Source organism: Phyllobates terribilis, unplaced genomic scaffold (genome assembly GCF_046119375.1).
Source record: "Phyllobates terribilis strain yellow unplaced genomic scaffold, ASM4611937v1 Scaffold_1__5_contigs__length_1240528914, whole genome shotgun sequence".
Lineage (NCBI taxonomy): Eukaryota > Metazoa > Chordata > Amphibia > Anura > Dendrobatidae > Phyllobates > Phyllobates terribilis.
The window spans coordinates 710,847,962-710,865,731 of NW_027362761.1; the positions used below are offsets into that span (position 1 = coordinate 710,847,962).

Consider the following 17,770-nt stretch of genomic DNA (forward strand, 5'->3'; position numbering starts at 1 on the left):
CAAGTTCAACATTTCTGCACCAATTGTACATTTTGTCTAATTTAAATGTAGCCCACAATGTTATGTGTATCGAGGAAATCATCCAGCCCTTTTTTGAACGCTGTTATAGTGTCGGCCATCACTACCTCTTGTGGTCGGCATTCCACAGCCTGCCTGCTCTGACTGTAAAGTACTCTTTCCTGTTTAGGTGCCGGAATCGCCTTTCTTCCACCCGTAATGAGTGCCCCCTGGTCTTTAGTATGGTCTTTGGAAGGAATAAGTCATGGGCTAGACCTTTGTACTGACCACACACATTTATACATATAAATGAGATCCCCTCTGAGGCGTTGTTTTTGTAAGCTAGACAAGCTCAACTTTTTCAACCTCTCCACATATGAGTGGCCTTCCATCCCTTGTAATATTCTAGTTGCCGCCTTTGAACTGACTAACTTCTGAATCTCCTTTTTAAAATGTGGAGCCCAAAACTGGATCCTATATTCCAGATGTGACCTCACCAGTGATTTATAAAGGGGTAACAGTACGTTGGGATCACAGGAATTTATTTCTCTTTTTATACATCCAAATCTTGTTTGCTTTTGCGGCTGCTGCTTGACATTGAGTACTGCTGCTCAGCTTACTTGTAACCAGAATACCCAAGTCCTTCTCCTGTTCTGTAGTCCCGAGTATACTCCCATTTAATTTATATGTAGCAATAGGATTACTCCGTCCTAGGTGCATTACTCTACATTTATCTACATTAAACCTCATCTGCCAAGTGTTTCCCCATTCAGTCATCTTATCCACAGATCGTTGTGCAATATCGCCCCCGGAAGAAGCTGGCGGCGAAACGCGCGTTGTGGTGAGGGGACATAGGAGCATACTCGGGACCGCGGTATCTACCATCACCTGGCATTTTTGCTTTTCGGTAAGCATTTGCCTCCCACATATCTTATGTTAGGGGGTACTCCTTCTGGATATCCTGTTCTAGTTACAATATGTTTTGTTTGCAGCTTTTATCCTCACCTTGAACAGTAAGACACTTGTCTATTGGACTGAGGGGACTATGTGTTTCAGGTGCCTTACATTGGGGCTTATTATGCATATATTATTATTAAAAACGTCTCTTATCTAGTCTTCAGTGAGGTGTACAGATAACAATTGCACATGTCACAATTTGGATTGCTGCTATATATAGTCATTATTTATTTTTGGTATGTTGGCATATTGTCCCAACAAATCATATATATATATATATAGGGAGGTCACGGCCCCAATGTTACCTCATTTGTTTTTTTTTCCCTAATTGATTGCTTGTATACCTTGCTCCTATGTCCCCATATGGTACTTTGCTTTTTTATAATGATTTTAATAATTTTCAATAAACATTGGTTATTTTAATGATGGATCTCTCTATGGCTCTTGCTTTAATAGATTGAGTTTGAGCACATTGTTGTTGACGTTCTGCAATATCGTAATATCAAGATCAGATTTTAATTTCCTAATTAGTTTGGTGTCGACAGCAAAGACTGACACTTTACTCTCAATCCCATCCCCAAGGTCATTAATAAAGAGGCTAAAAAGAATTGGTCCTAGCACAGATCCCTGCGGCACCCCACTGCTGACTATATCCCATTCAGAGAATGTACCATTTATGACGACTCTTTGTTTCCTATCATTTAGCCAATTCCTTACCTATCTACATATAGTTTCCCCTAGTCCCTGCTTCTGGAGTTTCAGTTTAAGGCTTACATGGTACAGTGTTAAATGCCTTTGAAAAGTCCAGATAAATCACATCAGCCGCATTACCAACATCCAGATTTGCACTTACCTCCTCAAAGAACCCCAACATGTTGGTTAAACACGACCTATTTTTCATGAATCCATGCTGGTTATCATTTATGATATTATTCTCTGCAATATAACTCTGCAGGTCATCCCTTATGATGCCCTCAAAAACTTTGCACACTATTGATGTCAGACTTACTGGACGATAGTTACCTGGATCCACATTCTTACCTTTCTTAAATATCGGTACCACAAGTTAACTAATTTTATATTTTGATAGACCAAACTTTTAGAGATGTTTATTTTTAACGAAAGGAAAAGAGGAGTGCATCGAATTTGGGACATTATGACAGAGTCCCATTTTCCAAATTTGGCATGTCTTACTTTACATAGCAATAACTTTAGAATGCCTTTACGTATTCAACTGAATCTGAGACAGATTTTTTTCGTGACATTTTCTACTTTACGTTATTTGTAACTCCGGGGCAATATGTTTTGATACATTTAAAAGAAAATGGGAAAATAAGCCATTTTCAAACTTTTAACACCTCATGACTGATATATTTGTGGAGAAGCAAATGGTTTCCTGTGAAATGTTCTTAATGGCAGTTCATCAGTGGATACTCAAGTATGCGGCAAAATAATCTGCTCCCGGGTCCTTTTTTTTTTTTTTTGAGATGTGTCATAGGGAACAGTTTACTGTGGCAAAGTGAAAAATGGTTCATCAGTAAGGTGTTGGATAACTTTATATAATATAGATACAGAGTTTATTCGAGGAGTAGCCACAAGAACCAGGCATACTAGACAGCGTTGTCAGGATGAAAAGTAGTGGTGTCTGACGGGCTGTGCAAGATTGCAGTGAACAGTAGTCAGAAGTCGGAATTGGCAGTAGTAGTAGAAATTCCAGGTGTGGTATCTGAGGGAAGTTTTTACACCTTGCCCTTGATCCCTAGATGTAATTTATTATTCTTCTAGAATGTAAAATACTTGATTGTACTGAATACTGTCCCACTTGCTAATAAATTCACAGATTTTCAATGCTTTAATAATATATTCAATTTTTTTTATATCATTTGGAAACTTGGTTTGCGGGTGTTTTATATTATTGTAGAGAAGCGGTGTCTCACAGAAAGCTTAAAAAGCATCTTTGTGTAGTACAACTTAGAGCAAGTTACTGGGCAAAAGAGGCGAACCAATCAGTGGTGTAAATTTAAAGTGCCTAACATATATAGCAAGATGCACCAAATGTATCACACAGGATAGAATTCGGACAATAATCAAATAAATTTACCATCAAGATATGACTAGTGGAGTAGATTTTGCTATAGAAAAGCTTGTGTGTTAAGTTTTCATGCCATTTTAATGCAGAAGTTAAAAAAAAAACAGCAGAAACCATAGCACAAATAACTCATTACAACACAAAACGGAAGATTTCTAAACACCTGTACAAAATGACGAAGAACATAGTAATCAATCAAGTTTCAGACATTTTTTTAGGGCAGACGAGAGTATATAAAAGCAGCAATGTGATGGATTCCAGGTGCAATTGGCGCCAGTGTAACATTGCACAGTTTTTTTCATAAATCTGCCACCAGTTTCCAATAACTCTTGAATCAAGAATATTTGCGGATATCTTTTCTTTGTCTTTTGCTCTCCTCTACGTGCTGTCTTCACTGTCAGAATATGCACCCAACAAAGACAAGGAAGATGCTCCGGTATTTGATATAGCAGTTTGGATGTTACCTATGAAAAAGTAGTAGATCATAATTCTATATAGCACAAAATATTCCAACATACTTAAACATCAGATATAGCAGAAACAAACATTATGGAACTCCTACTAACCAATGACTATAGCATGAGTAAAGGCCATTTAGACAAGCCGATTTCAGCCAATCGGTGCTCATTTACTGATCTTTTTTTACACAGGCCAAGTAAAACTGGTGGGAATACAACCATCGGTAGTACAATTATTCTACCCCTATACAGCATCTTGTTGTCGGCAGCACATCTCCTGTTTACACGGTAAGATGATGTACCGATAACTTGTATGCCAGCACATCACCAGTCTGATAAAGCCATGATAAAAAAGAGGTATGAGACGTCGCCTGAAGGAATGAGGGATTTCTTTTAAGCTGTTGGAAAACTTGAAGCTTTGCTTGTCCACATCCCGACTTGGAGCGCTGGACTTCCTGATGCTATTGTAGAAGACTGATGCCTACACACTGCTATGAACAAAGGGGAAGGCGAAGCTGCAGGCATGATGAGATATTTTGCATTATATATAATTACCTCTTATTAGTTCAGTTGTTGTTCACATTATAAAGATTGGTATTTTGGAAAATAGGGAGCTACCAATCTCAGACATTAAAAGGGGGTGTCTGGTGAGAACATGTTATCACTTGAGAGCTGAGCCTGCATCATACCAGACAGATGTGCTCAGTCCGCTACTGTTGACCCCTTCCATACCATTGTCAATCTCTGACAATTAACATTTAACGTGTGAGGTCCGGGGATTGTGCCATTACAGGTGCCCTTTGGCCTACCAGTAATGTGATTGCCAATGGGTTGCCAGGGCTACCGAGGACCTACTGAACGCCCCCCTGCCTGCTATGATGGTGGTCCTGTGGCTGGCCTTCTTGGAGACCCTGATTTTCACTATATTCTGCAATAATGTGATATTGCAGTATTTACACTCTTCAACATTGAAATTGTAACACCAAAAAGAAAAAAAGTTGAGTAATTATGAAAATCACAGGATCAATAGACATGTTAAAGATATGCAAATGATGTAAAATTTAAACAATTAAAAAACATCTCGATTTCATGATACCATGGCCTGCAGAGTCTCCGGACTTGACTCCCAACTAGCACATCTATGACGTCATTGGTCGGCAATTGTAAAAAGGGAGCTGCCAGCAACGGATCTTGATGATTTGCGTGCCAAAGTACTTTCATCGTGACAGAAAATTTCCCAGGCAACCATTAATAACCTCATTGATAGCAGCCAAGGCGTTTAGGTGCATGTATTTCTACAAGTGGTGCTCAAACTCAATAAATCAAGACAATTTGAAAAATTTGTTTCCAAATTTGTATAATTTGCATATTAATAACTTGTGGATCAATCCTGTGATTTCCATAATCTATCGATCTTCACTCCTCAGTGTTGCAACATCAATGTTGAGGAGTGTAGTACAAGCGATAGACAATTGCAGGTTCAAGTCGCCTAAGGCGACTAAATAATAAAGTAAAAAATATAAATACACTGCTCAAAAAAATAAAGGGAACACTCATATAACACATCCTAGATCTGAATGAATGAAATATTCTCATTGAATACTTTGTTCTGTGCAAAATTGAATGTGCTGACAACAAAATCACACAAAAATCATCAATGGAAATCAAATTTATTAACCAATGGAGGTCAGGATTTGGAGTCACCCCCGAAATTAAAGTGGAAAAACACACTACAGGCTGATCCAACTTTGATGTAATGTCCTTAAAACAAGTCAAAATAAGGCTCATTATTGTGTGTGGCCTCCACGTGCCTGTATGACCTCCCTACAACGCCTGGGCATGCTCCTGATGAGGTTACGGATGGTTTCCTGTGGGATCTCCTCCCAGACCTGGACTAAAGCATCCGCCAACTCCTGGACAGTCTGTGGTGCAACGTGACGTTGGTGGATGGAGCAAGACATGATGTCCCAGATGTGCTCAATCGGATTCCGGTCTGGGGAACGGGCGGGTCAGTCCATAGCTTCAATGCCTTCATCTTGCAGGAACTGCTGACACACTCCAGCCACATGAGGTCTATTCCATTTGCACAACAGCATGTGAAATTGATTGTCAATCAGTGTTGCTTCCTAAGTGGACAGTTTGATTCACAGAAGTTTGATCTACTTGGAGTTATATTCTGTTGTTTAAGTGTTCCCTTTATTTTTTTTGAGAAGTGTATATATACAGTACAAACCAAAAGTTTGGACACACCTTCTCATTTAAAGATTTCTCTGTATTTTCATGACTTTGAAAATTGTACATTCACACTGAAGGCATCAAAACTATGAATTAACACATGTAGAATTATATACTTAACAAAAAAGTGTGAAACAACTGAAAATATGTCTTATATTCTAGGTTCTTCAAAGCAGCCACCTTTTGCTTTGATGACTGCTTTGCACACTCTTGGCATTCTCTTGATGAGCTTCAAGAGGTAGTCACCGGAAATGTTTTTCACTTCACAGGTGTGCCCTGTCATGTTTAATAAGTGGGATTTATTGCCTTATGAATGGGGTTGGGACCATCAGTTGTGTTGTGCAGAAGTCAGGTGGATACACAGCTGATAGTCCTAGTGAATAGATATTATGGCAAGAAAAAAGCAGCTAAGTAAAGAAAAATGATTGGCCATCATTACTTTAAGAAATGAAGGTCAGTCAGTCCGAAAAATTGGGCAAACTTTGAAAGTGTCCCCAAGTGCAGTTGCAAAAACCTTCAAGCGCTACAAAGAAACTGGCTCACATGAGGACCGCCCCAGGAAAGGAAGACCAAGAGTTACCTCTGCTTCTGAGGATAAGTTTATCCGAGTCACCTGCCTCAGAAATCGCAGGTTAACGGCAGCTCAGATTAGAGACCAGGTCAATGCCACACAGAGTTCTAGCAGCAGACACATCTCTTCAATAACTGTTAAGAGGAGACTTTGTGCAGCAGGCCTTCATGGTAAAATAGCTCCTAGGAAACCACTGCTAAGGACAGGCAACAAGCAGAAGAGACTTGTTTGGGCTAAAGAACACAAGGAATGGACATTAGACCAGTGGAAATCTGTGCTTTGGTCTGATGAGTCCAAATTTGAGATCTTTGGTTCCAACCACCGTGTCTTTGTGCGACGCAGAAAAGGTGAACGGATGGACTCTACATGCCTGGTTCCCACCGTGAAGCATGGAGGAGGAGGTGTAATGGTGTAGGGGTGCTTTGCTGGTGACACTGTTGGGGATTTATTCAAAACTGAAGGCATACTGAACCAGCATGGCTACCACAGCATCTTGCAGCAGTATGCTATTCCATTCGGTTTGCGTTTAGTTGGACCATCATTTATTTTTCAACAGGACAATGACCCCAAACACACCTCCAGGCTGTGTAAGGGCTATTTGACCAAGAGGGAGAGTGATGGGGTGCTACGCCAGATGACCTGGCCTCCACAGTCACCAGACCTGAACCCAATCGAGATGGTTTGGGGTGAGCTGGACCGCAGAGTGAAGGCAAAAGGGCCAACAAGTGCTAAGCATCTCTGGGAACTCCTTCAAGATTGTTGGAAGACCATTTCCGGTGACTACCTCTTGAAGCTCATCAAGAGAATGCCAAGAGTGTGCAAAGCAGTCATCAAAGCAAAAGGTGGCTACTTTGAAGAACCTAGAATATAAGACATATTTTCAGTTGTTTCACACTTTTTTGTTAAGTATATAATTCCACATGTGTTAATTCATAGTTTTGATGCCTTCAGTGTGAATGTACAATTTTCAAAGTCATGAAAATACAGAAAAATCTTTAAATGAGAAGGTGTCCAAACTTTTGGTCTGTACTGTATATATATCAACATGTATTTGAATCAACTTCATTTCTCTCAAAAATAATAATTAAAAAACCCATAATGGTATGTGGTTTCATTGCATTTGTAAAAGTTTGATCTATCAGCATATAACACTATGATGTTTGACAATCAGGTTACGGTAATTAAAGAGCAATAGAATCAAAATACCACAATTTTTTTTTGTTTTTTGGGTTGTAGCAACTACGCCAAACAATGCAATTCGTAGTGAACAAAATGTCCCCAAAGTGGCATCAATAATAATAAAAAAAAAAATCAGCTCACCGTGCAAAAAACAATCCCTTTAACAGCTTCATTGACGTAAAAATGAAAACGTGACAAAGTTTTGGAAAATGGAGAATTTTTTTTTCTCTGAATTTTTTTCATTATTTAAATAATAATAAAACACGGTAAGTTTAGCATTACCGTAATTGTACTGACCTGGAGAGTCAAATTGGCAGGTTTTTTTTTTCAGCACGATCAACACCATAAAAAATAATACCATAAAAATAATTGCGATATTGCAGGTTTCTTTGCAATTTCACCGCACTTTGTTTTTTTCCCCGTTTTCCAATACATTATATGGTGTCATTCAAACCTACAACTAGTTCCACAAAAACAATCCCTCATATGGCTATGTCAGAAGAAAGATTAAGAAAACTCATAACTCTTGGAAAAAGGGGGAAGAAAAAAAAAAAAGCAAAAACTTAGTCTGTATTGCTGTATATAGCACAAGCGATTAGACGATCGCAAGCTAACAAGTACAGTCAAAAAAATGTTGGAAAAAATCTGAAAAAAAACCCTTAAAAGTACAAATCACCCCTATTTTCCCCCATTAAAAAATACACATATGTAGTATCGCTGCGTTCAGAAAAGCCCAGTCTATCAAAATATAAAAACAACCCGATGAGTACACACCGTAAAACAGAAAAAATTCAAGAACGACAAAATTATGGGGTTTATTTTGTAGCTGCAATACCACAAGAATGCTGTAACAAACGATCAAAATGTTATATCTATTCCAATATGGTATCAATAAAAACATTGTCTCGTCCAACAAAAAATAATCTGTGACACAGCTACATTGAAATGAAAACATTACAAGTCTCGAAAAATGGCGACAACCCTCCAAAATCATTATTTTTTTCAAAATGGACATTTTTGCTATAGCCATAACCATACTGAGGAGCAGAATCATATCGCAAGGTCTTTTTTACTACAAAATGTACGGCATAAAAACAATTCTCACAAAATGTCAGAATTGCTTCTTTTTTTTTCCCCACAATTTCACCACACTTGGAATTTTTCTCCCGTTTTCAAGTATATTATTTGATAAAATGAATGATGTCAATCAAAAGTACAACTTGTCCTGCAAAAAAAACAACTCGTCCCTTCATATGTCTATGTGGACAGAAAAATAAAAAAAAGGTATTGCTCTGGGAGATGGGGAGGAAAAAACGAAAGAGCAGAAATGGAAATTGTCCACCTCAGGAAGGGGTTAATATGCTGTTAACAGTAGCAAATCCAAATGACATGTCCCTTTAACCCATTTGCTGGGGTTTTCTATAATAAATAAGGTTCTGCCATCATTTTTATTTTCGGTTCCCTTTAATAAATATATAAAATACTTTGGTTTCAGTCTGGCCACGGACGCATTCACAGTAGGCTGCACTTTCCCCTTTTTCTGCAGGTCACTGCTGAATAGCAACACTTAAAGAACAACCTGCCATGAAATGTTCTACAAATCTCCAGCAACAATGAACATTTTTTTTCTACAACATCTAAACAGATTGTAGGACCTAGAATTCAGAAAACAATGTTCACAATTCTTTCATGATCAATTGACTAAATAAAGCCATAAGTCAGCCATGTCAACCACTGCTGGTAGGAGATTGAATCAAAACCAACAATTTTGTACAACATCCATGGGGCATTCTGGTTTCAACAAATAAAAGGTTATTTATTGTATAACGAAGTTTAACATTTTTCATTTCTTCAGATCAGCTCTTAAAAACCGTAACTAGTGACTACCAGTAGATATTAATCTGTCCTGATCATGAGATGGACATACAGTTACCTGTGCTAGGAGATGCCTTTTCACACGGATTCTTCATATCTGTGCACTGTGGGACATTAGTCTGGATGAACTTTGCTTTTTTCACCTGATCGGAGTCAGTTTTCTTTGTAGTCATAAGTGGATCTTGGCTAACACTGGTCGATGAATCCGTACTTGTTTCAGGAACTTTTCTCTTTCTTACAAGTCCAGAAAGTAGATTATGGCTCTTAGGTTTACAGCCATCAGTACCTAAGTTTTCACCACAGTGCTTCTTGTTGGGATAGGAGATCTACAGTAAACAGCGCTAATGTTATATATAAAAGCAAAAAACTATATAAAACACATGTAACCTGCATCTCACAAAAGAGACTGCAATATACAGGGTTTCCAGCAATGGAGCATTCAGGAATATACACTTAAAGGGATATTCCCATTTCCAAGATCTTATCCCAATATGTAGTAGGTGTAATAATAATACTATTAGCAAATACCTCCAATTAGACATGTAGTATAATTCTTCTGATAAGCTATGTTGCTTACCACATGTGCAGGCATTGCAGTAGCTTAGATATCCATGATAAAGACCACTAACTAACTGTCACCATCAGTGGTCGTAACCATGGATACCTAAGCTACTGCAATGTCCTGCACATGGGGTAAGCAACATAGCTTATCAGAAGAACGTTATAATATTTCTAATATTAAGCCGACCACTCTACACATATCCTGCCTGAAACATCACCTGATGTAAGTACACACTTTTTTCCTTTTTTGGGCGCTTTTCCTCAGTGGTAGTCCAGGGATTGAACCTTAGGATATTTTTGAATATTGCATATTTATACATCTTTGCTTATTACTAAGTTTAAGAGTGCTATTTGTGGTCTGTGGTTGTTCTGCATCATTTTCATGTTAGTCTTTTTTTTTTTTAATTGAATATTTAAATAAAGCTATACCCTTTTAAGAGATTTTGATGGCACCGTTTTTTCTGTTGGTATCAGAATATTTCTAATTGGCAGTATTAGCTCATATTATCATTATTATTAGTACACCTACTACATATTGTGATAGTATCTTGGAGATGGGAGTACCCTTTTAAATTAGCCTGGAATATACACATTTACTTGGCTGCATCCATTTCTCCTACAGACTTTAATGGAGTGCGACAGATGGCCTTTTAACCAATTAATGGGGACCCGTCACATCCCACATGAACTCCTACCTGTTGGCAGCAGGATATAAAAGTGTCAAGCAAATCAATATAGAGTTTGGTAATTAAGATTAAGTACACCTTATATTTCATTTATATATCTATTTATTTTACTGAGCGAAAACAAAGGGATTAAGAAGGGGTTGCCCGAGTAGTGGATAAGCCCTTTAAGGCACCATTGTAGGCTACATATACATTAGTATTAAATTTAAATATAATGGAGAAAACACAGAAAAAAATAAGCCATTTTTTTTCAGCATTCCCAAATCATCATAAATAAGAATTGAAATGCTGCAGGTTTGAAACTGCTTCAAATCCACAAGAAAACAATAATGTGTGCATGAGATTTCAGAAATCAAAAATGTTTTGGTGTAGAAATTTCTGCTGAAAATACTTAAGGTGTGCACAGATCCTTCTTCATAAGACAGTTTATTTAGTTTTGCTTTTAGTATTGATCTTGTGATGTAAATGACCTGGCAGAATGATTCTCCCAGTCAGTTTGATTATGGCAATATCAAACTTCTATAGTTTTCATTCATAACTAGTATAGTTTTCATTCATTATTTGGGGGTGCAAGTGCAGTAATCGGACCACAACTGCTATTGACTTGACTGTGCTATGCCGCACATCCGCAACCGCCAGCAGCGGAAGCAGCTGGTGTCACACTCCACCAATCTGGAAATCATGACCTATCCTAAGTATAGGTGTGAGAGCAGGAGTTACTTTATCTATCCTGACTCCATTTTGATTTTTGTAAGTGAATCTTCTGCTTACCAGAATGGAGTTTGAGTCAGTATGTGTGTGTGAGATAAGGGGTCCCCCAGGAATGTCTTTGTCTAGAGACTCAGAGAAAACACAAGGAAGAAACAAAAGTAGAAAGTGAGAGATTACTAAAATCCAAAAGCTGGATGTAGACAGAATTACCTCTAGCCAATGAGATGTATGTATGCTAATGTCAGCACATATGTAGAGATAAGCTGAGCCAATTATATTGTTACCATGTATGACTATTAACAACCTATATAAGTGACCTATTGTGTAATAAAACCCAGATCTGCCCTGATGCTCAATGTATCAGACGTGGTTCTTCCGTGCACGTATTTGAATTTTACAATTTAATTTGGAACATGCACATGGTCTCAGAACGTCTCACATTATGTTGCGACAACATAGGGCATCAATATAAAAATACCGAACAACCCCTTTAAGTGTTTAAAATTTCCCTAAAAGAAAAGACGTGCAGTATTACAAATGTGTTAGTCACCTTAGTCAGGACATCAGTTGGTTTCATGTCCACAGCACCCTTAGGCATATCAGGGGTCATTTCTTCTTCAGAGTCAGAGTCTGCGACAAGCCGCCTCTTTTGAGCCTCAGCCAACATTTCCCTAGGGATAATAATGTTATATCATAACACAGTTCTGAATGAACACAGTCACACTAAATGTAGAGTCAAGTACCTAATCTGATTCTCATCTTCCTCCTCCTCTCTCTTCTTCATTTCTTCTTCTGTTTCTCTGTAGACTCCCAGCATAGACTCAAAATCCACATTGGCCTGACGCTGGTTCAGCTCCTTCAATTCTTGTAAATTCTCCAAGATATCCATTTCCATTTTAGAGTCCTTTGTCCTATTTTCAAGAACCTACAAATGTTTATAGACTTTAACATGTTCTTGACAAAGGTAGACAGTAAAATTATTTTCACTGAATTAATTTCCCCAATTAGAGCAAACATATTTCACCACGTGTAGCATTGGGGTGTACTAAAACACAAGACTAAGTAATCCAATAAAACAATGAGCCAACTTTGGGTTTACGCTTGTGCTTTGACATTCTGTTTCTATGCTCCGTTGAAGAAACAAATGTAATTTATGCTTAAAACAGATTAGCTGCGTAAGTGATGTAAAGAGAAGCAGAAGGGCCTCAATGATTATTATGGAGCCTATCTGATTTCTGATATGGGGCAGTTTTTAGAATGGAAAAATTAGGCACACATACAGGTATCAATAATGAAAACTAGCTAAGAAGGTCTTCTGAATCAATGGTAGCTCTCCTTCGTCAGAAATTTCTCTTCTCTTTACCATCATGGATCAGGGAAAGTAATCACCATATTTTTCTGACTATAAGATACACTTTTTAGCATGAAAGAAAAGTCATATTAAAACATTTGGGCGTCATAGTTTGGAGGCAGCTCCCTCTGAGGAGTTCTCAAAGCGTTCTTCCGGATTACATAGCAGAGAGAACTATGCAGTGGCCTAAGCTTGATCTACTTGACAGGCGCAGGGCAGGAGAGGTAGCCAGACTCGCACAACGATAAGGCTGGAAAGTCCTCTCCATGCTGCAGGTCCTGAAACAGGTCATCCCTAAACACTGGAGCTGAAAGACCTTCCAGGATACAAAAGGAACGTGACCAGTTACATGTCTTGAGGCAATTGGAAAGTATGGGGAATAAGAACACTTTACACCTGGTACTAAACATGTACCATGTAAATTATAATTGGTGTAAGATGGCCATAGCAAAGAGGTGTATGTATATATGCTGCAGAGCACTGTGTGTATACATGTGTAAGCAGCATAGTTGTGTGTGTATATTTACTGTGTAATGAGCAGTGTTTTTTTCAGAGAGTTGTAAGTACTGTATAAATACTGTTTGTGCTGCAGAGCTTCTTGTACCTGCTGTGCATGCAGCAGTGCTGTTTGTGCTGGAGAGTGGTGTGTGTATAAATACTGTTTGTGCTGCAGAGCTTCTTGTACCTGCTGTGCATGCAGCAGTGCTGTTTGTGCTGGAGAGTGGTGTGTGTGTATATATACTGTTCATACAGCAGAGCTTCTTGTGCCTACTGCGCATGCAGCAGTGCTGTTTGTGCTGGAGAGTGGTGTATGGATATATACTGTTTGTACAGCAGTTTCTTTTTCCTACTGTGAATGCAGCAGTGCTGTTTGTGCTGGAGAGTGGTGTGTGGGTACATATACTGTTTGTACAGAAGAGCTTCTTGTGCCTACTGTATGCAGTGTTGTGTGTATTGAAGAGTTGTGTACATGAATAAATGCTACAAAGGAGCAGATTGTTAAAGGGTTTGTTTGTAGCCACTGTAAGTGACTGAAAACGTGTCCATCCTCAAAATATACAGACTGCAGAGCTTCTTGTGCCTACTGTGCATGGAAGAAACCGTGCTTTCAGACCTCAAATAATGCAAAGAAAACAAGTTCTTATTCATTTACAAACAACAATACTCATGTTTTAACTGTTTGTGCTGGAGAGTGGTGTGTGTATATATACTGTTCGTACAGCAGAGCTTCTTGTACCTACTGCGCATGCAGCAGTGCCGTTTGTGCTGGAGAGTGGTGTGTCTATATACTGTTTGTGCAGCAGAGCTTCTTGTGCCTACTGTGCATGCAGCAGTGCCGTTTGTGCTGGAGAGTGGTGTGTCTATCTACTGTTTGTGCAGCAGAGCTTCTTGTGCCTACTGCGCATGCAGTAGTGCCGTCTGTGCTGGAGAGTGGTGTGTCTATATACTGTTTGTGCAGCAGAGCTTCTTGTGCCTACTGTGCATGCAGCAGTGCGGTTTGTGCTGGAGAATTGTGTGTATATATATATATACTGTTCGTACAGCAGAGCTTCCTGAACCTACTGCGCATGCAGCAGTGCTGTTTGTGCTGGAGAGTGGTGTGTATATATATATTGTTTGTGCAGCAGGGCTACTTGTACCTACAGCAGTGCTGTTCATGCTGGAGAGTGGTGTGTGTAATATATATATATATATATATATATATATATATATATATATATATATATATATATATATATATATATATATATATATATATATATATATATATTTGTAATGCAGCAGCTTGCTAGCATTACTGTAAATGGTCCAGGATGTGTTTTACCTGACCATGTACCTTCCCCTTTAACTGACTTGTCACATGACTGTGACATCACACAGGTCCTGTATGCACAGTAAAGGTCTGTACACATGACTGGGACAGCACACAGGACCTATACACACAGCTGACTGATCACATGACTGACATCAGCAAGGTCCTGTCAGTATGTGGGTGTCTGTGCACAGGATATATAAACCCTGGTGATTTGAGACAGGTGTGTTCGGTGTGAGAGACATGAGGCCTGTTCCCCATGTGTGTGGGACACCGTTCTGCCTAGTGAGGCTGAGTCTGGATCCTGTGAGTGGATGCTAGTGGCCTTGGAAGGCAGAGGCTTGGTGACGAGTCCGCAAAGGCGCAGACTGGATGTGTGTGAGTGAAACATTCCAGTAGCCTTAGACGGGACGACGGCTAGAGACTCCTACCTGGGAAGCCACAAAGCCACAGTGGTGGCGGATTAAAGGGACTGCAGCAACTAAACCCGGCAAAGGTAATACACTTTGTTACATGGACTGTGTTATGGACATTGATAATTTATTACCTTGCTGAAGGCTGTGACCTGGGCCAATTGGGCCTGTCTGCTATTTGAGAGACTCCCGGATGTTAAGTGTGTAAACATGCCGGTGACAAACTAAGATGGACATTATGTGTGTGAACAGCGGTTTAGGATAACATAATAAACTGCTGTATTGAGAAAATACCGGAAGGACATTGCACGTGTGCTTAATTTACCCGGTGCAGCGAGTATCCCCCATTATGATGACTAGTGCTGCCTTACATATGGTTCGAGGATGCGGGCAACTGCAGTCCGGTTGCTAGCGGCAACGACAGCCCGGTTGCTAGCGTCAACGGCACAGGACGACGAGTGTGGATAAAGCATCTTGCGGCAACTCGGCGGGGTTGCGAAGATTGGCGTCGCACTCAAACCTGGTTTGCTGTGGCTCGGCGGGGCTCACGAAGTTTAAAGCATCTTGCGGCAACTCGGCGGGGTTGCAAAGATTATCGTCGCACTCAAACCTGGTTTGCGGTGGCTCGGCGGGGCCACGAATATTTTTCCGGGAGAGCGGTGAAGTTCTAGTGTGAACAGCGTACCGCGATGGCTGTGAACGGAGCAGCAAATGGGTCGGACGAGTCGGACCGCATATATGAGAAACGTCTACTGGACATGAAACTGGACATGGTGCGGGAGCTGTGGGCACCATGTGGAATGGCGGCAGTGGACCATTCTATGAACTCTCCGGGGGCGCCAGTGTTGTCCCAGAGTGCCCGGGGAGGTGGTAAGAGATGTTGTGAACTGAGTTCTAAGACTACTGCTGATTTTTTGTGTAAAAATTACCCTGCCGGTGTGGTTGTTAAAAAGGGGGCGGGGTCTAAAAAAGGGGCGGATTTTCACAAGAGTGTGGCGTGTAGAAAACTGAAAATTGTTACTGGTTGTGGGTTGGTACCTCCTAAAAATGACAATGTGACCGTTGATAACGGGGTAACTCCAGTTGAAGGGGTTGACGTCAAAGTGGGAGGTGACCTGTTAGTCCACAACACCATGGGGAGTGACACAGACCCCGTAGCTGACTGTGACACTATGAAAGTAAAAAGTAAGTTCAGTCAGGAGGGGCTAGACGAGGGGAGAGAGTCCCCCTCTCGTCGTCGACGGCGCAAGGGCCACAAAAAGGTTGCTCCGGTAGTACTCCCTGAAAATGAAAATAAAGAGAATATAGTACTGTGTGCCTATGCTTAAAGGGTGGATCCTCATTTAGAGGTAGAAGAGGAGGTGACGTTGCCAGTAGCAACCTCCGCTGCGGTACTGAGACTGACGGGTCAGGATCCGACAGCCCTGAAAGGGGAGGCGGCCAGTCATGACCAAGAGCTGGAGCCTATCAGGCCGCAGTGTCAGGTTGACGTGCAGCAGTTATGTGAAAACCTGGGGAACGTGTCCTCAGACCAGCTGAACCTGGAGTCTGAGCAGCAGAAAATATACCAGGTTATGAGGAACTGGCAGCGAGACATGGAGGGAAGCAACACGGAAATTAACCATTGGAAGGAAATGTTCTACGGAATTAAGGAGGACCGACGCAAAATCAAGGAGGAGGTTTTTCAATTACAGATTGACAAAGCGGTGTGTGAAGATGAGTTATGCGAGGTGAAAGATCCCTTCTCCCTGGTACAGTTAGAGCTGTCTGCCCTCAAAGAGGCGCTTCAGCATGAAGTTGCTGGGCGTGAACAAAACCTAGAACGATTGCGCGAACAGTTCAACCAGGAGCTGTGTGACTACAAGAAGGAGTGTGATGAAAAGTTCGGTATGGAACTGCAACAACTTGAGAGATTATGAGGATCTCCTCAAGGTAAAAGAAAAACTAGAGGAGGATAAGGCGGGTGCAGAGCAAGTGCGCCAAGTGGGTGAGACCACTCTGCAGGACACCCGTGAGGAGAATGATGATCTCCGTGGAAAGACCCTAGGCCTGGAAGCTCAGGTGAAGGAGCTACAGATGTCCTGTGAAACTCTCCATAGGGCGGAGACGTGCCTTAAAGAAACAGTCAGCAAGATGGAAGCTGAGCGGAAAAAGATGGAGGAGTCCATCGGAGAAGCCACAGACCAGGGCCAGGAGTTGGCCGCTTGTGAGGAGAGCTAAGAGCATGATAACAGAAGATAAATATGAAGTGAAAGTGGTCAAGACGAAAATTCGTGAATTTGTAGCTGTGAGTCAGCTCAGGGTAAGCATACAAGGGGAAGAAGCTGAAAGTCAGTTGTCCCTGAACCCTGAGCTGGTTGATCGTCTGGAAACCACTGGTGAGACCGAAACGTCTTGGTACAAATGCCTCGTAGATGTACCCGAGGATTTGAGGGAAGAATGCACCCGTGAGTCCGTGCATGAAGAGTTTAAGAAGGCTGTGGGAGCCTGTAAGGTGTACTTGACCACCGAAGCTAAACAGCTGGTGGTTCTGTCCATGACCGAAGTCACAGTGAAGAGGGTGGCGATCCTAAGTGATATGCATTGGAGATGTATTCGCACGAAGCGGTTTCTCCGGTTGAAGACGGAACAAGCCGTTAGACAACTGGAACTGATGAGGAAAGCTCACAGTATGCGTGAAGAGGTCATCCGGGTGCCTCATGTTCTGGTGAGAAAGCTCATTGGGAGAAGCGGTCGAGCCATGCAGATGATGGTCAAGAAGTCTGGTGTGGTGAAAGTAAGCAGTCCACGTGATCATCAGGACTGGATGCCAGACGAAGACGGCATGGTGTCCTTCTCTGCTGTAGGAACAGAAGAAAGCCTAGAATATATACG

General features: G+C 40.8%; 1 protein-coding gene across 1 annotated transcript in view; it reads right to left on the minus strand.

Annotated features, from left to right (window-relative positions):
* Window positions 1-3,080: 3,080 nt before the first annotated feature.
* YJU2 (YJU2 splicing factor homolog) overlaps window positions 3,081-17,770 on the minus strand; it is a 32,862-nt gene continuing 18,172 nt past the window's right edge. Inside the window, exons 5-8 of the mRNA XM_073686264.1 lie at window positions 12,063-12,244; window positions 11,870-11,990; window positions 9,420-9,687; window positions 3,081-3,507 (exon numbers count right to left, since the gene is read on the minus strand). Of these exons, the coding sequence (XP_073542365.1) occupies window positions 3,422-3,507; window positions 9,420-9,687; window positions 11,870-11,990; window positions 12,063-12,244 (657 nt within the window). The 3' untranslated portion in view covers window positions 3,081-3,421. The remainder of the gene's footprint in view (window positions 3,508-9,419; window positions 9,688-11,869; window positions 11,991-12,062; window positions 12,245-17,770) is intronic.